The sequence below is a fragment of the Somniosus microcephalus genome, chromosome 5, assembly GCF_052327205.1.
Source record: "Somniosus microcephalus isolate GS21.2 chromosome 5, FLI_Smic_1.0, whole genome shotgun sequence".
Lineage (NCBI taxonomy): Eukaryota > Metazoa > Chordata > Chondrichthyes > Squaliformes > Somniosidae > Somniosus > Somniosus microcephalus.
This window is the reverse complement of record NC_140991.1, coordinates 240,256,471-240,280,532: the sequence shown is the minus strand read 5'-3', so window position 1 is coordinate 240,280,532 and position 24,062 is coordinate 240,256,471. Positions and strand designations below refer to the sequence as shown.

Here is a 24,062-nt window from a genome sequence, read left to right as displayed (position 1 = left end):
TATGTTTGATGTCAAACATTTTAGAAAGATTAAGAATGATAAAATAATGAGGTGGAGGATTGAGTTGGCATGTTACCATTTTGATATAGTTTATCGTCCGGGGAAGGATAATGTTGCTGCTGATGCGCTGTTGAGGGCTTATTGTTCTGTGATTCATGGAGATACGCTTATTAATCTTCACAATGCCTTATGCCATCCTGGGGTTACGAGGATGATACACTTCGTACGCAGTAAGAATTTGCCCATTTCAGTTGAAGACGTCAAGCGGATGACTTCATCATGTTCTATCTGTGCTCGGTGTAAACCGAATTTCTTTAAGCCTCAACGAGCTCATCTTATAAAGGCTACTTCTCCTTTTGAATGTTTGAGTGTCGATTTTAAGGGGCCTCTTCCTTCAACTACTCAAAACCGATATATATTTACTGTTGTGGGTGAGTTTTCAAGGTTCCCTTTTGCTTTTCCTTGCGCAGATGTATCAGCTGCTACAGTTATTAAATGTCTGACTCAACTTTTTGTCATCTTTGGGATGCCTGCGTATATCCATTCGGATCAGGGAAGTTCTTTTATGTCTTCCCAGTTGAAGGAATACCTCCAGAGTCGGGGAATTTCTACTAGCAGAACTACCCCGTATAATCCCCAGGGTAATGGACAGTGCGAACGATACAATGGGGTGATCTGGAAGGCAGTTATGTTGGCTTTGACATCACGGAACCTTAAGAATACACAGTGGGAAATGGTACTGCCTGATGCCCTGCATTCCATTAGATCATTGCTTTCAATGGCTACTAATGTGACCCCCTATGAAAGGCTCTTTAACTATCTGTGGAGATCTACTATGGGATATTCGGTACCTTCATGGCTTACTATGCAGGGACCTGTGCTGCTTCGACGCCATGTTAGATTGTCAAAATATGATCCTTTAGTGGAGGAGGTGGAGCTGTTGGAGGCAAATTCCCAATATGCTCATATTCGATTCCAAGATGGGAAAGAAAGTACCATTTCAATTAAAGACTTGGCTCCTTGTGGTGGCCAGCCCTCTTCTGAGGATATTAACAATAGTCATGATTCAGATAATGTGGATGCTGTTACAGATACTACGAATATTTCCAATCCGACTGCAGATAATTATACTTCTATTAGTCAGCCTTCGATGGATGTTCATGACCGTCCCAGTTTACCTCCTGATGGGATTTCTAATCCGGAAACCGTTGAAAATCGGGATATGGATAGCCTTCCTGCAGAAGATACTTCTGTGTCTCCTGGTGTGGGAGGGCAAGGAATTTCACCAAGGTTAAGAAGGTCGACACGAACAAGATATCCGGTCGACCGATTGAAAATGGACTTTTAAATTGATAGTAATGTTTTAAAATTGTTGAAATATTATATTATATTGTTTTAGTTGAGAGATATTTCATACTTATGTGCAATGTTACTATTTGTTGTTGCTCACTTAGTATTGTGTCATGTTGAATAGTTTTATTTTGTCTGTGCATAGTTTTAGTTGTAAATAATTAATTATAAATTGTAAAGGTTATTTAGGTTGGAGTATATTTTAAAAGGAGGGGTGAATGTGGTGATTATTCTTTATGTTTAGTAAGAAGTATTGTGATTGGTTGTTTGTTTCCTGCCTTGGGATATATGTTGTAATCTCATTGGTAGTTGATGTCATGTGATTTGTGGTGGCCATCTTAAATTCAGTTCCTTCCAGCCTTTAGTTGGGTGAACATGTGTTGGCACGGAACTACAGTGGTGGACCTAAGTGGGTTCCTGCTACTGTCATTGCACAGACTGGTCCAGTATCCTACACTGTACAGACACCCGAGGACATTGTCTGGAAGAGACACACCGATTAGCTTCTACGAAGTGCAGCAACACCCACTGAACCACGAACAGCAGTTTATCTGCCATTGGGTGATGCTGTGGGTCATCTGCCTTCTACACAGAGAGGCTCACCTTCTGAGGAAACAGCTGCTTCAGCCCCTATCTCATCAGCAAGGGAGACCTGTATACAGGCACCTCAGCTGCCTACACCTGTGTTGACGTCACCTGTGAGAGACAATGAACTGGAGAGCCAGGTTGACCGCCGGTATCCTACCAGAGAGCGGCGACCCCCTATACATTTGAACTTATAGTTCAGAGGCTTATCCCTTATCTGTGTTTTAAAAAATTTTGAATTATTATTGTGTTTTTAAATTTTGTGGTTCTATTGGGACATCTAATGTAAGAGGGGAGGAGATGTTGTGTATTTTGAATGTTGTATTTGAATTGTCCCACATAGTTTAACCGTAGTTGTGATGTGCAATGCACTATGGGAAATAGAGTGCGTGAAGTGGAGAAGGTTCTCTGGAAAGATGGCTGTTAACTGAACTCTGTCTCCTGTGTACTCTTTTAATTGTTATACAAGCAAGGTTATTAAACTCTTGAGATTTAACAATTATCAGGTAGTTTACAGGCACTTAAAAGCCTTTTTTCACTTACTTTTTAAATTTCCCTGCATGGCCACGGGATTCACGCAGCTCAGGAACTGCATCTGTCAACCTGAGGCAGGAGTTCCATGGCCATTGCTCCAGCTGATTACTTGAAAGCATGAAATGTTCAGTGAAAGCTCCCACCTGACAGATGATCACTTTCCTCAGACAGAAGCTGTTGCTCAGTCCATTTCTGCAGGCTGCATGTCTTTACAGTATAGTCTCCATCCAGTGTCACCTCATTGGAAGAACTCTCTCACCATTGAGAGAATGCTTCTGTCATCTGTACTTCACCTGCCATCTATTCCATCAACATGGGTGCCGTTTATACTATCTCACCTTGGGCCTCAGAATCAGATCACGATGAGCCCCAACACCAGCAGCACCATCAACAACACCAACCTTCTCCACAATCAACTGATGCTGCACAGGATACAGGGCATCAGCACATTGCTGCCCAGGAGGCCAGGGATGGCCTCATCATGGCCAGATTTAGTTAACTATGCTGTACACCCATATGGCTGCCACATGATGTTCCAGGTTGGCACCACCCCACACCAACACCATAAAGCATCCCTACAATGACCAAGCCATTCATTTCACACTCATCACCATTGTGGGGGGTACCGTTATGGCTCACCATTCACTGCTACTCACTGTCACTTACAAAGGTGTACACAAATCTGTCCAAGACCAGAAAGTGTTGAAAATAAAGATTTTTATGTTTGACACCACATTAACAGAAACTTTACATAAACATTGCATAAAACACCCAAGTGGCTACCATTGTGTGTTGTTAGTTGGTATGATTGCACTGGGATGAGGGTGAGTGTGAGGGGTGGCTAGTGAGATGGGAATGTGATAATGTAGATAGACAGCGAGGGATGGGTGGAGGTGCAAGGTATGTTGATGTGAGTAAGGATGTGCAGGAGTAGGGTAGGGAAGGCAGAGCGATGGGGATGTGATGAGAGGCACAGCATGATGCAGTTGAGTGTGGCTATGTACTAATGTTTCCTGATCTAATGAGAACATTGAAACGTTTACAGCACTCCACCCAGGTCATCCTGAACACATCTCTGCTTGTGACCTCCTCTGCAATCTATAGCCAGGCTGTCTTGGTCTCCTGGAGAGGACTCTTCCACCTGTTGGAAGGGAAGAGGACCTCCCTGCATGCTTTGCAGCCCTCTGCCTCTGTGCAGTCATTGTCAGTGTTTGCAGCACTCTAATGCTGTAGTGCACTGACAGCACTATGTTAGAGTAAACGTCAACCGTAATGTGACCATGGTCCCTTTATGGATCCCAGCTGAAAATGTGCCATGAATGATATCACCAGACCTGCTCCATCTCATTGGGTCAGGTAACGTGCTGGGTGGGGTTAATAGGGCCCATTAAGGTAAGTTCATTTTCAACAGCGGGATGGAGCCAGCAGCAAGTTTGCGACCTGCCACAAAAACCGGCCACACCGGACCTAGAATCATAGAATCATAGAAAGTTACAGCATGGAAGGAGGCCATTTCGGCCCATCATGTCCGCGCCGGCCAACAAAGAGCTATCCAGCCTAATCCCACTTCCCAGCTGTTGATCCGTAGCCCTGCAGGTTACAGCATCCCAAGTGCACATCCAAGTACTTTTTAAATGTGGTTAGGGTTTCTGCCTCTACCACCCTTTCAGGCAGCGAGTTCCAGACTCCCACAACCCTCTGGGTGAAAAAATTTCCCCTCAAATCCCCTCTAAAACTTCCACCAATTACTTTAAATTTGTGGCCCCTGGTTTTTGAGCCCTCTACTAAGGGAAATAGGTCATTTCTATCCACTTTATCTAGGCCCCTCATAATTTTATACACCTCAATAAGATCTCCCCTCAGCCTCCTCTGTTCCAAGGAAAACAGACCCAGTCTATCCAATCTTTCCTCATAGCTAAGATTCTCTACTCCAGGCAACATCCTTGTAAATCTCCTCTGTACCCTCTCTAGTGCAATCACATCTTTCCTGTAATGTGGTGACCAGAACTGCACGCAGTACTCTAGCTGAGGCCTAACTAGTGTTTTATACAGTTGAAGCTCTTGTATTCTATGCCACGGCTAATAAAGGCAAGCATTCCGTATGCCTTCTTAACCACCTTATCTACCTGGCCTGCTACCTTCAGGGATCTGTGGACATGCACTCCAAGGTTCCTTTGTTCCTCTACACTACTCAGTGTCCTACCATTTAATGTGTATTCTCTTTCATTGTTAGCCCTCCCCAAATGCATTACCTCACACTTCTCCAGATTGAATTTAATTTGCCACTGTTCTGCCCGCCTGACCAATTTATTGATATCTTCCTGCAGTCTACAGCTTCCTTCTTCAGTATCAACCACACAGCCGATTTTAGTATCATCTACAAACTTCTTAATCATACCCCCTATATTCAAGTCTAGATCATTGATATATACTACAAAAAGCAAGGGACCTAGTACTGAGCCCTGCGGAACCTCACTGGAAACAGCCTTCGAGTCACATAAACACCCATCAACCATTACCCTCTGCTTCCCATCTCCGAGCCAGTTTTGAATCCAACTTGACACTTTGCCCTGGATCCCATGGGCTTTTAACTTCGTGACCAGTCTGCCACGTGGAACCTTATCAAAAGCCTTGCTAAAGTCCATATACACTACATCAAATGCACTACCCTCATCCACCCTCCTTGTTACCTCCTCAAAAAATTCAATCAAGTTTGTCAGACACCACCTTCCCTTAACAAATCCGTGCTGACTATCCTTGATTAATCTGTATCTTTCTAAATGAAGATTTATCCTGTCCTTCAGAATTCTTTCCAATAATTTTCCCGAGGTTAGGCTGACTGGCCTGTAATTACTTGGTCTATCCTTTTCTCCCTTTTAAAACAAGGGTACCACATTAGCAGTCCGCCGGCACCACACCTGAAGCCAGAGAGGGTTGAAAAATGATGGTCAGGGCCTCTGCTATTTCCTCTTTTGCTTCGCTTAACAGCCTGGGATACATTTCATCTGGGCCTAGGGATTTATCCACTTTTAAAGCTGCTAAACCCCTTAATACCTCCTCTCTCACTATGTTTATTTAATCTAATATTTCACACTCCTCTCCCCTGATAGCAATGTCTGCTTCGCCCCACACATGAGCTCTAATAGGCCCTACCCTTTCTTTAGTTATCCTCTTACTCTTAATATATTTATAAGACATCTTTGGGTTTTCCTTGATTTTACTTGCCAAGAATTTTTCATGCTCTCTCTTTTATTATATCCTTTTTAATTGCACCCCTGCACTTTCTGTGCTCCTCTAAAGATTCTGGAGTATTTAGCCCTCGGTATCTGTCATACATCTCCCTTTTTTTCATTATCCTACCCTGTATGTCCCTAGGCATCCAAGGGGCTCTAGATTTGTTAGTCCCAACTTTAAATTTTTTTTTTTTTTTTTTTTTTTTTTTTTTTTTTTTTTTTTTTTAAGGGCACATATTTGGTCTGAACCCTCCAGATCTCCTCCTTGAATATCTCCCACTGCTCTGACACTGATTTACCTTCAAGTAGCTGTTTCCAGTCAACTATGGCTAAATCCCCTCTGAGCTTTGCAAAATTTGCTTTTCCCCAAATTTAGACATTTTATTCCTGGTCTATCCTTGACCTTTTCCATAACTACCTTAAATCTAACTGCATTATGGTCACTAGCTCCCCCACTGATACGCCTTCTACCTGCCCAGCTTCATTCCCTAAAACTAAGTACAGAACCACCCCCTCCCTTGTTGGGCTTGCTACATACTGGCTAAAAAAGTTTTCCTGGATACATTTCAGGAATTCCACACCCTCTATACCCTTCACACTAATTTTATCCCAGTTAATATTGGGGTAGTTGAAATCCCCTACTATTACTGTCCTATAGTTTTTGCACTTCTCAGAAATTTGTCTACATATTTGCTCTACCGCTCTCTCACTGTTTGGGGGTCTATAGTAGTGTGATTCCCCCTTTTTTGTTTTTCAATTTGACCCATATGGCCTCGTTTGATGATCCCTCCAATATATCATCCCTCCTCACAGCTGTAATAGTTTCTTTAATCAATACCGTGACCCCCCTCCCTTTTTACCTCCCTCTCTATCCCATCTGAAAATCCTGTAACCAGGAATGTTGAACTGCCATACCTGCCTGTCTTTCAGCCACGTCTCTGTAATAGCTATAATATCATAGTCCCAAGTATCCACCTGTGCCCTCGGCTCATCTGCCTTGTTCGCTATGCTCTTTACATTGAAGTATATACCATTTAGTACAGGCAAACCTCCTTGTTGACTACTATCCAGCCCTTGATTCCTCTGTCCTTCCAATTTACTTTCTACGTTTTTGTTTTCCAATTCCAGTTTTTCTTCCCTCCCTACTGACTCTATACTTAGGTTCCCATCCCCCTGCCAAGTTAGCCTGGCAGGCAAAATTCCGGCCTATGTCAACATTCAAGATTAGATTATATTAGCTAGGTGGATGAAGGAAAAAGGATAAAGGAATATTAGGATTATTTGCTCACATGGAGGATAAACTCTGATAGGGATTGGGTGGACTGTATGGCCTCCTTCCACGATGTAACTTCTATGTATTTCTATGAATGCATGTCTCACAAAATTGGTTCTGGTGGTTAGTTAAAGAATATAAAAATACTGTGCTATGGTATCAAGTGATATCAGCGTAACATTCCTATAACCCTGATTCAACAGTTGGTGGTTAGCTTTATGTTTGGATGTTTATATATAAAGGACATAGTTATAGCTATCTGCATCATCTGAAGAAAGTTTCACAGTAAGGAAGTCAATCGTTGATATTGGACCTTAAAATATGGACCTGGGAGAGAGCAGAGGCGCGACCGGCGGCAGTTAAAAGCGGCGGCAGCGAACGAGGCCCGACCAGAGAGCTTGGACCTGGGAGAGAGCAGAGGCGCGACTGGCGGCAGTTAAAAGCGGCGGCAGCTAAAAGCGGCAGCAGCAAACGAGGCCCGACCAGAGAGCTTGGACCTGGGAGAGAGCAGAGGCGCGACCGGCGGCAGTTAAAAGCGGCGGCAGCGAACGAGGCCCGACCAGAGAGCTTGGACCTGGGAGAGAGCAGAGGCGCGACCGGTAGCAGTTAAAAGCGGCGGCAGCGAACGAGGCCCGACAAGAGAGCTTGGACCTGGGAGAGAGCAGAGGCGCGACCAGCGGCAGTTAAAAGCGGCGGCAGCGAACGAGGCCCGACCAGAGAGCTTGGACCTGGGAGAGAGCAGAGGCGCGACCGGCGGCAGTTAAAAGCGGCGGCAGCGAATGAGGCGTACCAATTCAACAGCAGAGGAGTGAGGTAAAAGGTAATCCAAGTGTGACATCACCAGGAAGCAGGTAAGTGATTGGTTGGTGAGTATTTCTTTTATTACAAGGTTAAATTCTGCGGTTTATATTTTCTTGGGTCTCTGTGGTGTAGTGGGGACAGTTGGTAAATAAGCGCCCTAGAGTATATCTTTAACTGGTGGTATTGAATTAATTTAAATTAATTAAAAGGGTAAGTCATGCCAGGAGAGCCCAGCCCCGTGTTATGCTCCTCTTGCTCTATGTGGGAATTCAGGGACGCTGCCAGTGTCCCTGATGACCACGTGTGCCAGAAATGCATCCAGCTGCAGCTACTAACGGGCCGTATTGAGGCGCTGGAGCTGCAGATGGATGGGTTGTGGAGCATTCACGACGCTGAGAGGGTTGTGGATTACACATATGATGAGTTGGTCACGCCGCAGGGTAGGGCTGCACAGGCAGAAGGGAAATGGGTGACCACCAGGCGGAGCAGTAGAAGCAGGCAGGTAGTGCAGGGGACCCCTGTGGCCATCCCCCTTTCAAACAGGTATACCAATTTGGATATTGAGGGGGATGACTCACCAGAGGAACGCAGCAGCAGCCAACTTCCTGGCACCAGGGGTGCTTCTGCTGCTCAGGAAGGGAGGAAAAAGAGTGGGAGAGCAATAGTGGTAGGGGATTCTATCGTAAGGGGAACAGATAGATGGTTCTGTGGCTGTAGACGTGAATCCAGGATGGTTTGTTGCCTCCCTGGTGCCAGGGTCAAGGATGTCACTGAACGGCTGCAGGGCATTCTGAAGGGGGAGGGTGAACAGGCAGAGGTCGTGGTGCACATTGGGACCAACGACATAGGTAGGAAGAGGGATGAGGTCCTGCAACAAGAATTTAGGGAGCTAGGTAGCAGATTAAAGAGCAGGACCTCAAAGGTTGTAATCTCTGGATTACTCCCGGTGCCATGTGCTAGTGAGTATAGGAATAGGAGGATAGAGCAGATGAATGCGTGGCTAAAGAGTTGGTGCAGGAGGGAGGGCTTTAGTTTCCTGGATCACTGGGCCTGCTTCTGGGAAAGGTGGGACTTGTACAAGTCGGACAGGTTGCACCTGAACCAGAGCGGGACAAATATCCTTGCGGGGTGGTTTGCTAGCACTGTTCGGGGGGGTTTAAACTAAAATGGCAGGGGGTTGGGAACCTGAGCAGGGAGACAGAGGAAAGGAAAACAGGGATAAAAGCAAAAGATAGGAAGGAGAAAAACAAAAGTGGCAGTCAGAGAAATCAACGGTTTAAATCAAACGTGGCCACAGTAAATAATAATTCTAATAGGTCTAAGAGCGTTAAAAAAAACAAGCCTGAAGGCTTTGTGTCTTAATGCGAGGAGCATTTGTAATAAGGTGGATGAATTGGCTGCGCAAATAGAGGTAAACGAATACGATTTGGTTGGGATTACAGAAACGTGGCTCAAGGATGGCCAAGACTGGGAACTCAACATCCAGGGGTATTCGATATTCAGGAAAGATAGGCAAAAAGGAAAGGGAGGTGGGGTAGCATTACTGGTTAAAGAAGGGATTAATACAATTGTAATGAAGGATATTAGTTCTGATGATGTGGAATCTGTATGGGTAGAATTGAGAAATACTAAGGGGAAAAAAACATTAGTGGGAGTGGTATATAGACCTCCAAACAGTAAGGTGGAGGTTGGGGATGGCATTAAAAGGGAAATTAAAGAAGCGTGCAATAAGGGCACAGCAGTCATCGTGGGTGACTTTAATCTACATATAGATTGGGCCAACCAAATTAGTAACAATACTGTGGGGGAGGAATTCCTGGAGTGTTTACGGGATGGTTTCCTGGACCAATATGTCGAGGAACCAACCAGAGATCAGGCCATCTTAGACTGGGTATTATGTAACGAGAAAGGATTAATTAGCAATCTTGTTGTATGAGGCCCCTTGGGTCGGAGCGATCATAATATGATCGAATTCTTCATTAAGATGGAGAATGAAGTAGTTGACTCAGAGACAAGGGTCCTCAATTTAAATAAAGGAAACTACGATGGTCTGAGGAGCGAGTTGGGTAGAATTGAGTGGGGAATGGCGCTCAAAGGGTTGACGGTGGATAGGCAATGGCAAACATTCAAAGACTGAATGGATGAGCTACAGAATTTGTTCATCCCAGTTTAGCATAAAAATAAAACAAAAAAGGTGACTCAACCGTGGCTAACAAGGGAAATTAGGGATAGCATAAGATCCAAGGAGAGGACATATAAATTGGCTAGAAAAAGCAATAATCCTGAGGATTGGGAGCAGTTTAGGAGTCAACAAAGGAGGACAAAGGGATTAATTAAGAAAGGGAAAATAGAATATGAGAGTAAGCTGGCATGGAACATAAAAACTGACTGTAAAAGCTTTTATAGATATGTGAAGAGAAAAAGATTGGTGAAGTCAAGCGTAGGTCCCTTAGTCAGAATCAGGGGAATTTATAATGGGAAACAAGGAAATGGCAGACCAACTAAATACATACTTTGGTTCTGTCTTCACAAAGGAGGACACAAATAAACTCCCAGAGATGCTGGGGAACATAGGGTCTGATGAAAGAGAGGAACTGAAAGAAATCAGTATTTGTAGGAAAATGGTGTTAGGAAAATTGATGGGACTGAAGGCCGATAAATCCCCAGGGCCTGATGGTCTACATCCCAGGGTACTTAAGGAAGTGGCCCTAGAGATAGTAGATGCATTACTGGTCATCTTCCAGAACTCGATAGACTCTGGAACGGTACCCATGGATTGGAGGGTAGCTAATGTTACCCTACTATTCAAAAAAGGTGGTAGAGAAAAAGCGGGGAGTTATAGACCGGTAAGCCCCATCGGTAGTGGGGAAAATGCTAGAGTCTATTATAAAAGATGTAATAGCAGAGCACTTGGAAAGCAGTGACAGGATCGGACAAAGTCAACATGGATTTACAAAAGGTAAATCATGCTTGACTAATCTACTGGAATTTTTTGAGGATGTAACTGGTAAAATAGATAAGGGAGAACCAGTGGATGTGGTGTATTTGGACTTTCAGAAGGCTTTCGATAAGGTCCCACATAAGAGATTAGCGTGCAAAATTAAGGCACATGGGATTGGGGGCAAGGCATTGACTTGGATAGAGAACTGGTTGGCGGACAGAAAGCAAAGAGTTGGAATAAACGGGTCGTTTTCCGAGTGGCAGGCAGTGACTAGTGGGGTACCGCAAGGATCAGTCCTAGGACCCCAGCTGTTCACAATATATATTAATGATCTGGACGAGGGAATTGGATGTAATATCCCCAAATTTGCGACAACACAAAGCTGGGCGGGAGGGTAAGCTGCGAGGAGGATGTCGGGAAACTCCAGTACGATTTGGACAGGTTGGGTGATTCACAGAATCACAGAAACCCCACAGTGCAGATAGAGGCCATTTCGGCCCATCGAGCCTGCACCGAAACATATCCCACCCGATCCCCGTAACCCCTACACCAACACATATCCCACCCTATCTCCGTAACCCCACGTATTTAATCCCCCTAACACTAAGGCTCAATTTATCATAGCCAATCAACCTAACCCGCACATCTTTGGACAGAAACATGGCAAATGCACTATAATAATGTGGATAAATGTGAGGTTATCCACTTTGGTGGCAAAAACAGGAAGGCAGATTATTATTTGAATGGCAATAGATTGGGAGAAGGGGAAGTGCAAAGAGACCTGGGTGTCCTTGTGCACCAGTCGCTGAAGGTAAGCATGCAGGTGCAGCAGGCGGTTAAGAAGGCAAATGGTATGTTGGCCTTCGTAGCAAGAGGGTTCGAGTACAGGAACAAGGATGTCTTGCTACAGTTGTACAGGGCCTTGGTGAGACCGTACCTTGAGTATTGTGTGCAGTTTTGGTCGCCTTACCTGAGGAAGGACGTTCTTGCCATGGAGGGAGTGCAGCGAAGATTCACCAGGCTGATACCTGGGATGGCAGGAATGACGTATGAGGAGAGATTGTGTCGATTGGGCTTATACTCACTGGAGTTTAGAAGATTGAGAGAGGATCTCATCGAAACCTATAAAATTCTGTCAGGTCTGGACAGACTAGATGCAGGAAGGATGTTTCTGATGGCCGGGGAGTCCAGAACCAGGGGTCATAGTCTAAGGATAAGGGGTAAGCCATTTAGGACTGAAATGAGGAGGAATTTCTTCACCTAGAGAGTGGTGAACCTGTGGAATTCTCTGCCACAGAGGGCGGTGGAGGCTAGTTCATTAAATATATTCAAGAAAGAGTTGGATATATTTCTTGAGGCTAAAGGGATCAAGGGATATGGGGAAAAGGCAGGGACAGGGTACTGAATTTGGATGATCAGCCATGATCACATTGAATGGTGGAGCAGGCTTGAAGAGCCGAATGGCCTACTCCTGCTCCTATCTTCTATGTTTCTATGTTTCTATATGGAACATTGAGGTGAAGCTACAGAAAGGCGATCATTTTCAGCAGGTCACTGATGAAGATGAGCAATAGAGTAGACTAAATATGCTTCCCTGTTATCCCTGCATAGTTGGCAAGCATTAATTTATTATGGCCCAGTATTTGGATCATTTGAAGGAGTCACATTTCCAATTCACCAATGTCCCAGATATAAGAAAAGCAAAGCTTCACAATGCTATATATACCGCTTGTGATAGAGGTAGTTTTGCAAAATTTTAGGAGCATAATTACCCCGATATATTCAAATAAACAATGCAGTTAGAATTGTTATTACTACATTTATTACATCCAGGGATTGGAGTAGTACCTCCCCTATATTGGTTACCAATGTTCCCCCTAAGGTGCATGGGCGTGCGGCCACACACCAATCAGGAGGTCCTGCGCAGGTTACTCACAAGCTGCTGCCGCTGGAAGATGCTGTGCAGCAAATTTTGAAGGACCGCACATGGAAATTTTTTTTTTTTTTTTTTTTTTAAAAAGAGGGAACCTTGTTGGTTACTAAATCTTATGATCATCACATGTGTATATATCAATAGTTTTTCTTGAATTTTTTTTCCAGGGAGATGATAAATGCAATTATAAATGAAATAATGTTGATCAAGGATTTTAATTTGTAATACAGGTGACTAAGGTTTCGGTTGCACAATTGAATGAACAACAAATTATCCTAATTTTATACAACTCTTATAACTGCAGTCTTGACCAGTTTTTCTTTGGAATGGAAGAAGCATATTTATGGTGTCCTGATTGCAATGTAGTTTGTAGACAACTGATTTGCACAAGAGTAAAACTTAACAGGTGCAATTAATGCTTTTGTTAACGTAATGTGGCATAGGACAGCAAGTCCAAATTGAATTGTCTATTTGACCAGTACCCTAAATCTTATCTAACCTGACAATATGGGGCCCAGAATCCTAAATTTGAGTACTTACCGCCACCCAGTAAGGCCCGATTCGGGAAATCAAATGGCAGTCGTCTCACTCCCACTCACCTCTGGCATGTGACTCAGCGGCCGCCATTTTGATGAGGGCCATAGACCTGCCGTTAGCAGCATTGGCCCTGGACATGAAAATCTGCAGAGCATGATGTCAGTTGTCGTGCAACGCTAACTTGATGCCACGCTCTGTGAACTTGGACCTTTGGGCCGAATTTAATGCTGGGCCCTAAGCTCGCTCAGACAATCAAGCATGCAGTAGATCTAGAGATGCTGTCAGCGCTTCCTAAAGGGACACACACATCTTTCAGGTAAGTTTACAATTAAGCTTTTGGACTGGATTTTTTATATTTTATTGATGTAGTGGCTTGGTGCAATAGATGCTAAAAGTTTTTAAAGTGTGCAGGGAGTGCTGCTGGACACTTACAAGGCCTCAGATGGTAAAGGAAGGCCTCTGAAAGGACAGAAAATTCTGGAAATACTTAGCAAGTCAGGCAGCATCCGTGGAGAGAGAAACAGGGTTCACGTCTCAGGTTGAGATGCTGCCTGACCTGCTAAGTATTTCCAGCATTTTCTGCTTTTATTTCAGATTTCAGGCATCCACTCGCAGAGGGAAGTGGAAGACGCAGAAGAGGAAGATGCAGCAGAGGAAGACGCAGCAGAGGAAGATGCAGCAGAGGAAGAGGCAGAAGGAAAGATGCAGTCCAGACAGCCCCTTTCTGGCCAGGATATCTGGGATGGAATCATCCACCCGCAGTACCAGTGACCACAATCCACATTCCCCTTTCAAGATTTGTCCCACATCTTACCTTTCCTCTGTTACTGACCATCATAGCATCCTCTTGGCCACAATGCTGAAATAAAAGCCACCACAAAGCAAACTTTCCAATCCAACTTTATACATCTATCCATCCAATATGACATCAATAAATCAACTCATCACCCGTATGCATTCCCTCAGTGACTGTCTTGTGTGTGTCTTTGCCTATCCTACTGATGTCACGCAGTGCTACCCCAGTGGCTGCAGCATGACTGGTGGAAGACTGCTGACTTTCAGTGGGGGACACTGCAAATGGCCTTGCAGGTCGACCTTGAGGAGCTGGTGACTGGGAGTGTGAAATCGAGTGGCGGTGTTCCTTCTTCTTCTTCACTCTCCTCTCCCTCTTCTTGGTCAACCACTGGCTGGGCAGGCTGCATTTCTTGGGTGCGTGAAATGAGGAAGGCACAAGGGTGGAGTTGTGGTGAGCGGAGGGTGGGAAAGCAAGAGGTGCATGTGAGAAGGAGGATAACGTATGAGGATACCAGCATCTTGTATCCTTTCAGCCCTGCCGCTGGCCAAGGGCTCAGCCATGCCACTGCCAAGAATGGCCAGCACTGTCTCCTCCAAGAGAGTGAAGTGAAGCTAGGAATAGGAGGTGTGCCTTGTACTTGGTACAGATTACACAGAAACACAGAAGATAGGAGCAGGAGTAGGCCATTCGGCCCCTCAAGCCTGCTCCACCATTTAATGAGATCATGGCTGATCATCCAAATTCGGTACCCTGTCCCTGCTGTCTTCCCATATCCCTTGATCCCTTTAGCCTTAAGAAATATATCTAACTTCTTCTTGAATATATTTAATGAATTGCCCTCAACTTCCTTTTGTGGTAGAGAATTCCACAAGTTCACCACTCTCTGGGTGAAGAAATTCCTCCTCACCTCTGTCCTAAATGGCGTACCCCCTATCTTTAGATTGTGACCCCTGGTTCTGGACTCCCCCGCCATCGGGAACACCCTTCCTGCATCTAGTCTGTCTAGTCCTGTTAGAATTTCATAAGTTTCAATGAGATTCCCCCCTCATTCTTCTAAACTCCATCGAATATAAGCCCAATCGACCCAATCTCTCCTCATACGTCATTCCTACCATCCCAGGTATCAGTCTGGTGAATCTTTGCTGGCAAGAACATCCTTCCTCAGATAAGGCGACCAAAACGCCACACAATACTCAAGGTGTGGTCTCACCAAGGCCCTGTACAACTGCAACAAGACATCCTTACTCCTGTACTCTAATCCTCTTGCTATGAAGGCCAACATACCATTTGCCTTCTTAACCGCCTGCTGCACCTGCATGCTTACCTTCAGCGACTGGTGCACAAGGACACCCAGGTCTCGTTGCACTTCCCCTTCTCCCAATCTGCCTTCCTGTTTTTGCCACCAAAGTGGATAACCTCGCATTTATCCACATTATACTGCATCTGCCATATCACCCAACCTGTCCAAATCATATTGGAGTTTCTCGGCATCCTCCTCACAGCACACATGCCCACCTAGCTTTGTGTCATCTGCAAACTTGGAGATATTACATCTAGTTCCCTCATCTAGATCATTAATATATATTGTGAATAGCTGGGGTCCTAGCACCGATCCCTGCGGTACCCCACTAGTCACTGCCTGCCACTCGGAAAAAGACCAGTTTATTCCAACTCTTTGCTTCCTGTCTGCCAACCAGTTCTCTATCCAAGTCAGTACCTTACCCCCAATCCCATGTGCTTTAACTTTACATACTAATCTCTTATGCGGGACCTTATCGAAAGCCTTCTGAAAGTCCAAATACACCACATCCACTGGTTCTCCCTTATCTATTCTATTATTGGTAGCTGAGTGATTGCGGGGGTGGGGGGTTGTGCATTGAGCAATGTAGGAGACGGCTTTTGAAGAAGCATTCACTGAGCTTGACCACTGGTCTGAGGTCATGAAGCCTCTTTGGGCACTGGAGCCAGGTCGTGCAGGTGACACTGCTGGCAATGATGGCCTATGTGATCTGGTCCCACATCCTTCTTTCTGGAGGGCCTCCTGGCCCCTGTGGGTAGAGGACCTCTCTTGCAGTGATGACTCCCTGCACAAAGCTGGAGTGCTGCGTCCGAGTCCCTGGCTTGCTGAGCCATTTGTGTTAGTGCTGAAGCATTTTTCCCATTTTTTTTTTTTAGGTGCAGAAGAAAATTCAGATTTAAGAGCTGAAGACCGTCATTTGGGAATTCTTTTTAGTGTTTATATTTTTTCAGAAGGCAGTTGAGTTCTAAGGCCTAAAAACTGCCTATTTTTAAATGACTTTTATTGTTTTCATTTTAGAAGCCCCTTTTAGGGACTGAGACTGCTTTCTAAAATGACAGGCTAGCTTTAATAAAATGCTGTTCTTGCTCCAGGGACGCCATGGCCATGCTACATTGGGCTTCCTGCTGAGACTACCACCCAAAAACCAGCCTTAGACAGTAAGTTTAGCGCTGCGCTAATTTTAATTAGCGAGCAGCATCAATATACCGATGCTTCCAGCGCTATTAATTCTAGTAGCCATTAACTATGGCTCACGGTGGCACTGGCAGGTTTCCAGCGCTCTTGAATTTCTAGGCCCCAGTAATTTGAGATTTGATACCTTTGGTGACAGTTTACTTTTACTTTTGTGTTGCAATGTGTCCTTTTGTGTGTCATTACTGTGAAACAGATAGTCAGCTATGTGAGGCTCTATTTAATGCTACTAGAGGAAGAGATTTTAATACATTTCTGCTGCGTTTTCATATTGGTGTCCTAGAATGACATTAGGATGCTGAAGAGATAATGGGGATAATTTTCTTCTCTGCTGCATGGCTGGTAACCTGGTAAAGCGGATCACCTTCCCATTGTAGAAAGAGCCTGATTTGCATCCCATTGAGATTGCAGAGAGAGGGTGGGAGGAGGCCATGTAGGAAGTTTAAAATGGATCAAAGATGCACTGGGAGAATGGGACTTTGTGAGGGACTGGAAATGGGCAGCTGAGTTTTGAACCAGTTGAAGTTTGGAGAACGGAGGATGGTCAGGAGAATATTAGAGAAATCGTGCCTAGATGCGTCAAAAGCACAGATAAGGGATACAGCAGCAGAGAGGTTGAGGTAGGGATGGAGATGGTCAATGTTATGGAGGTAGAAAGTAGAAGTTTTGGTGAACAGGATCTGAGGTTTGAAACTCGGCTCTGGGTCAAACTGGATGCCACTGTTTGATGCAATCTGGTCCATCAGTGGCCAGGGAGGGGATGGAATCAGTGGCAATGGAATACAGTTTGTGACAGGGACCAAAAGTGATAGCTCTGTTCTTCCTGATGTTCATGAGACAAAAGATTTCTAAAGCCAATCGCTGCAATTAGCTGTGGAATTCAGGGACCCTGCTCCGCAACTGGAAATGCAGTGGAGTTAGACTCCCAGGTGCCCATGGCCATCCATGTAGAGACAATCCCAAATGGCAGAAATGGGGCCAATTCCATAATCATGGAAGGTGGGCCATACCTGGCACGAATTTCATTGCGCCTAGGGAGAGCCTAATTGGCAGAATTCTGGAGGTGGCCCAGGAACTCCCCCACCCCACCTCCCACCCTTTGCCCTCAAATCGTGAACGGTGGTGAAAAATTAAATAACTAAGGAGGAAGTGGTGCCATGAACAACTCCATCCTCAACGATGGCGGAGCCTAGCACGTGAGTGCAAAAGGCAAGGCTGAAGCGTACACAACCATTTTCAGCTGAAGTGCCGAGTGGATGATCCTTCTTGGCCTCCTCCTGAGGTACCCACCATCACAGATGCCAGTCTTTGGCCAATTAGATTCACTCCACATGATATCAAGAAACAGCTAAGCGCATTGGATACAGCAAAGGCTATGGACCCCAACAACATCCTGGCTGTAGTGCTAAAGACTTGTGCTCCAGAACTTGCCATGCCTCTAGCCAAGCTGTTCCAGTACAGCTACAACACTGGCATCTACCCGACAAAGTGGAAAATAGCCCAGGTATGCCCTGTCCACAAAAAGCAGAACAAATCCAATCCGATCAATTACCGCCCCATCAGCCTACTCTCAATCATCAGCAAAGTGATGGAAGGTGTCAGTGACAGAGCTATCAAGTGGCACTTACTCACCAATAATCTGCTCACCGATGCTCTATTTGGGTTCCACCAGAACCACTCAGCTCCAGGCCTCATTACAGCCTTCACCCAAACAGGGGCAAAAGAGCTGAATTTTAGAAGTGAGGGGAGAGTGACTGCCCTTGACATCGAGTGTGCCAACAAGAAGCCCTAATAAAATTGAAGTCAATGGGAATTGGGGGGGGGGAAACTCTCGACTGGTTGGAGTCATACCTTGAACAAAAGAAGATGATTGTAGTTGTTGGAGGCCAAACATCAGCTACTTCATCAATGACCTTCCCTCCATCATAAGGTCAGAAGTGGGGATATTCGCTGATGATTGCACGGTGTTCAGTTCCAGTTGCAATTCCTCAGATAATGAAGCTGTCCGTGCCCACATGCAGCAAGACCTGGACAACATCTAGGCTTAGAGTCATAGAGTAATACAGCACGGATAGAGGCCCTTCGGCCCATCGTGTCCGCGCCGGCCATCACGCCCTGTCTAATCTAATCCCATATTCCAGCATTTGGTCTGTAGCCTTGTATGCTATGGCATTTCAAGTGCTCATCCAAATGCGTCTTGAATGTTGAGGGTTCCAGCCTCCACAACCCTTCCGGGCAGTGAGTTCCAGAATCCAACCACCCTCTGGGTGAAAAAGTTCTCTCTCAAATCCCCTCTAAACCTCCCGCCCTTTACCTTGAATCTGTGCCCCCTAGTTATTGACCCTTCTACTAAGGGAAAAAGCTCCTTAGTATCCATCCTATCTATGCCCCTCATAATTTTGTACACCTCAATCATGTCCCCCCTCAGCCTCCTCTGCTCCAAGGAAAACAAACCCAATCTGCCCAGTCTCTCTTCATAGCTGAAGCGTTCCAGCCCTGGTAGCATCCTGGTGAATCTCCTCTGCACCCTCTCCAAAGCTATCACATCCTTCCTGTAGTGTGGCGACCAGAACTGCACACAGTATTCCAGCTGGGCTGATATGTGGCAAGTAACATTCATGTCACACAAGTGCCAGGAAATGACCATCTCCAACAAGAGAGTGTCTAATCACCTCCCCATGACATTCAATGGAATTACCATCATCAAATCCCCCACCATCAACATCCTGAGGGGTGGGGGAGTCACTATTGACCAGAAACCTAACTGGAACAGCCACATAAATACATTGACTACAATAACAGGTCAGAGGCTGGTTATTCTGCGGCGAGTGACTTACCTCCTGATTTACCAAAAGCTTACTTGGTAAAGATGCTCTCGAGGTCATAGGGAGTTGGACGAGAGGGGGTAAGCATCATTACAAATGTAGTCAGGGCCTGACCTGACTCTGGATTTAATTTCACCAGCTTTGTGACTCCAGCAAAAATAGGGTTGTTTTGGCCCATGTCCACCACCAATGTGGTCTCAAGCTCCCAACCTCACAAATTTGGGACTTATTACTTTGGTGCAAAGTGCAACTGCTTTGCACTAGACTGGTGTGTAAGCCTAAGATTTTAAAAGCCATTGGGGGAAAAATTCGGTTGGTTTGCGCCTCCCATTAGCATCTTAAGTGGGCGCTAATGGGGTGCAAAGCAACTAGCACCCGTGCGCGGCGATGTTTGCGCCGCTCGTGAAATTGACCAGACATTTTGGGGCGGCGCTAAACACTACCGCCACGATCTCCTGCGCCTGCAGATCGTAACATCAGTCGAGCGTGCAATGCCCCGGTAGTGCCCCGGACCGGGTATTGAGTGGCACCCCCTGCCTTACCACCTGCCGCTAGCAATGACAGGTTGAGGGGAGCGTTTTGCAGTCGGGAAGGGACTGGGGGAGGGCTATTTAAAGGCGACCAGTTCCTGCCTTTTTTCGGTGACATTTTTGCACCACGCATTCTGAGTGAGAGAGAGAGACTTCTGGAGATATTCAATGCTGTGTTGAGGAGTTTTGGGTACTGAGCAGCACTTTGAAGGTTCATTTTGATTTGATCTTCCTTGTATCAATTTAGAAGAGACTATGGGGGCTGCACTCTGACACCTTTCCCTGGGACTCTCCATTGTTCTTTCCAGCAGGTTTGATGTACAGGTCTCTCCAGGCCGAGATTCAAGGCTGCAATGAGCAGGGTGTGGATGGAGAGCAACATCGACCCTCCCCTTTAAGAACTGGCCGGCGCCAGTGTGACTGTGTTCCATTGCTGACTGACATCACGAGCTTCGTCAGCGCTCTGAGGTAACGCCTCGCTCTTCGCCCTAAGAGAGGTGTGTAGCACCTGATTTAGCGCTCCAATCACTTCCAGGGGCGATAGAAGCCAAGTTTGCAGTTGGAGGTGATAATTAGCGCCAGGCGCTAAACTTTGCGCCCAGCCGATAATTGCACTCTAAACGGGGCGATACCGAATTTCTCCCCCATTTACTCCCTAGTTGTAGTTGAGCAACTTTCAATTAGAAATACTTTTTTCTCTGAAGGTGTTGACTTAAGCTTGCATACCAATTACTGTCAAATGCCTCACCTAAGTGACCATTCTTCATGTCTGAACCAGATAGTGTTATCAGGCTATTTGATCATTGGGGGGAGAAACAAGCCTGATCTTGACCTCACTCAATATCCACACAATGTTCCACCATTCAATTAGATCATGGCTGATCTGTATCTTAACTCCATCTACCCACCTTGATTCCCTTAATACCCTTACCCAACAAAAATCTATCATTATCAGTTTTGACATTTCAAGTAGGAAACATTGGATCAGCGCTGAGAATGCTTTGCTGTTTTCTCCCCCTCGCTAGTCCAGGGGCACAGAGACCAATTATACTGTCCTCTCAGCAAACTCAGCACAGTTCAGTGAACAAGCCTGGGACCTCTCTGCTCTGGTTGGCTCACTACCAGGTAGTGCAATTAATACTGAGCCATCAGGGGAATCTTAATTAAAGCTGTTATTCATTTGCACTGATGAGGCTTGAGAGTTGGTTGAGCATGGTACATGATTTGGGGATACCACGAAGAGGCAATCCTTTAAGAAGCACCCCTAAAGCTATTGGAAACAGTGTAAATTACAGTTTGAAACATTTGTTTACCTAGAGTAATTTGGCCCTATGTAGAACTTATGCATTGCTGCAAAGGGGTGTGATGGGTGGAACCAAAGGGATAAAGGCTGGTGCAACTCCTAATTTTAAACAAAATAACACTGGTGCTATCTCAGGCAAGCATTAATACTTCTTCCTTACCAGCCTTGCGTCAATTTTTGTCAGGGAGAAGTTACATTTTGTCAGTATCCTAAACCTTTTAGAGCCCTTTAAATCTGGATAGTTAAATCAGTTAATTCCCAACAGGAACCCTGTGGGTGAAATTTTTTAAATCTATAAAACTTGCTTCCTCAACTTTTATTTTGCTGGTTAAACAATTCAATGGGAACTTTTGTCAGTTCAATGGTTATAATTATACATCCATTTCCAGATTGCAGGGGGCTTTCTGCAGTTGCTATTTTCATTAGATACCATGAGGAGTGTGAATGGCTTACACCACTGCTGTGTCTGCTTTATAATTGCAAGCAGGTCACTGGTAATTGCAAACATTGCTCAAATTTCTGACATGAATAAATCTGCAATAAAGGCAACTTAAACCCGTGCTTAAAAAAATCCTCCCTCCAATAAATTATTATTTAGTTAGTTTAACAGGACAGGACTCCCGTTGTGTCAATTTAAAGGCATAAAATAAGAATTTTTAAAAATTTCCATCCTGCCTTCCCTTTTCCCCCCACTAATAGTCCACATTTCAGGTGCGAATGCTTCTGGCAGAAAATAACTAATCTCACTTCTGTCTCTCAAATAGGACCAGAAAATAGCTACTGTGGGCCATAACTACTTTTGCTAAGATGGAGTCCAATCGCTCACCGATCTCAAAATTTGCCTTCTCCCACACTCAGCAAATTTAGTAACTAATAATTTAAACCAGGAAACTGCTGCTTCTGCCATTAGTGGATGAATACTTTAAGCATTTGAATGACATTCCGCTGTCTACTATTTTAACGCAGAGTTAATCCATTTATTTTGAATGGGTTAACGAGTTAACGAGTCCCCTGCTATCAGCAACGGTAATCTCTAAGCTTTAATGAGTTAACAGAAATATTTATTCGGCTCTTATGGATTCAACCTACCTATGCAAACAAGGTCCATAAAGCCATACATTCCATAGCAGATCTGAAATAAGATGTCTCTTCTCTGCCAAATTGCAGCAGGACTGAAGGCTGACCATAAAAGCCAGGTCACACTTGCTATCAGAAAAAGGCAACCAAGGATCACTGCGATTATTTGAACCTTCTCAACCAAGGTCACTGTGATTGGTTCCCACTACAGGAGGAAAAAAAAAAGCATATTAATTTAAAATAGAGAGCACCAATAAATAAAACTTAGGTTGAGTTATGGACAGGAAACCTAGAGACACGAGTTTCTCAAACGTCCTGCAGTTCATCTTTTTAAATTTTCTCTGATGGTTTCCTGCCCGCCAGCCAGCCTGTTTGACAGACCAGCTGTCTGTCAGGCGGGAGAACCTGTAGCACAAGAACACATCTGAGCAAAGTGCAAGGAGGGAGGGAGAGATCGATCGTGGTCGGGGGAGATGGCGCGTGGTGGGAGATGGCGTGGGGCCCGACCCAAACCCACCTGTTTTTGGGGGTTAAAACTACCTCCAATGTGTCCTTCCTCATTGTAATTCAGTTTATTTTTTAAAAAATGGTTGTAGAAGCATATAGCTTCCAATTACTTTACCTCATTATCGCCTGTCTATGTTGACAGTTAGAAAATTTAAATGGAGCCAGAGAGAAACAGAACTAGAGAGAGAAAGAAACTGTCTTTCCTCATCTTAATTAGTTAAAAAGAATATATAAAATAAAGTTGAGTTTTGAAATTTCTAATTACCGCCTGTGTTTTGTTCGTAGTGGTCAGAATGTTTACATTTTCTTATAGATGTGTGTAGGAGAGAACTAGACACAAAGGGCTGAATTTTCTGTGGTGTTAGCAGGCGGGATCGGTGGGGGGTTGGGTGGTAAAGTTGTTTTTTTTGACAGCGGGTCGGGAACCCGCCGTCAACTCGCTCCCAACTCGCCCCCATGTGCCTTTCCCACAGGCGCATCTGTCAGCATGGAGCCAACCCGACCTGCAGCGGCAGGGACCCAATTGAAATCATTATGAGGTACTTTACAGGCACTTAAGAGCCTTTTCCTCCCTACCTTTTAAATTTCCCTGCATGGCCACGGGATTCACACAGCTCGGGAACAATGTCAGTCAACCTGAGGCGTGAGTTCCATGGCCATTGCTCCAGCTGATTACTTGACAGTATGAAAAACAAACCAAAATAAAAACATGGTGATTATATCAGCTAACAGATTGATGGAGATTCTGTTCTACTTGAAAAGCTACTGGTAAATGTTATTTTTCACTGGCCATTCTCGGCTGTTGCCTTCCAACTGAACAGTAATTGCAGTGAATTGATCTGCACTATAAAAAATGACATATGCCATTTAAATAAATTTTGTGCTGTTTCTGGTCAGGTTTTTCTCTCAGTATACTGTGATTGTCCAGTTACACATTAAATCAAGTCAACCGTAATAATTTAATTCACATCACTCATTCCATTGGTTCAATTTGCTTTCAGTCCCTGAATATGCCACGGACCCACCAAGGTAAGGAAAATTCTGGCTATAGGAACATCTAGGAACTAATCGCATAACACAAAATACAATGGGCTGGATTTTATGACCCCTACGCTGAAAACCGGCACTTGCGATCTGTCAATAATTCTCGACAGATCATCCGCATGTCCAAGAAAAGTGTCTCTGTGGGTGGAGAGTTGTGCTTTTCCACCCGCTGAATGACTGTCAAATTCTTACGCCTGGTAAAAGTAGCATAAGGCCTGCTTTTACCAGCTTAAGAGTTTTAAAAAATAGAAAAATGAAATTTGATATCGCATTTATATATTAAAAATACTCTTCAAAAAGGT

The 24,062-nt window shown here is 44.8% G+C and overlaps 1 protein-coding gene across 1 annotated transcript in view; it reads right to left on the bottom strand.

Moving 5' to 3' along the window:
• LOC147117624 (E3 ubiquitin-protein ligase MARCHF11-like) overlaps positions 1 to 24,062 on the bottom strand; it is a 101,992-nt gene that overhangs the window by 77,169 nt on the left and 761 nt on the right. The window contains exon 2 of the mRNA XM_085989387.1: positions 22,222 to 22,414. Coding sequence (XP_085845513.1) covers positions 22,222 to 22,414 — 193 coding nt within the window. The remainder of the gene's footprint in view (positions 1 to 22,221; positions 22,415 to 24,062) is intronic.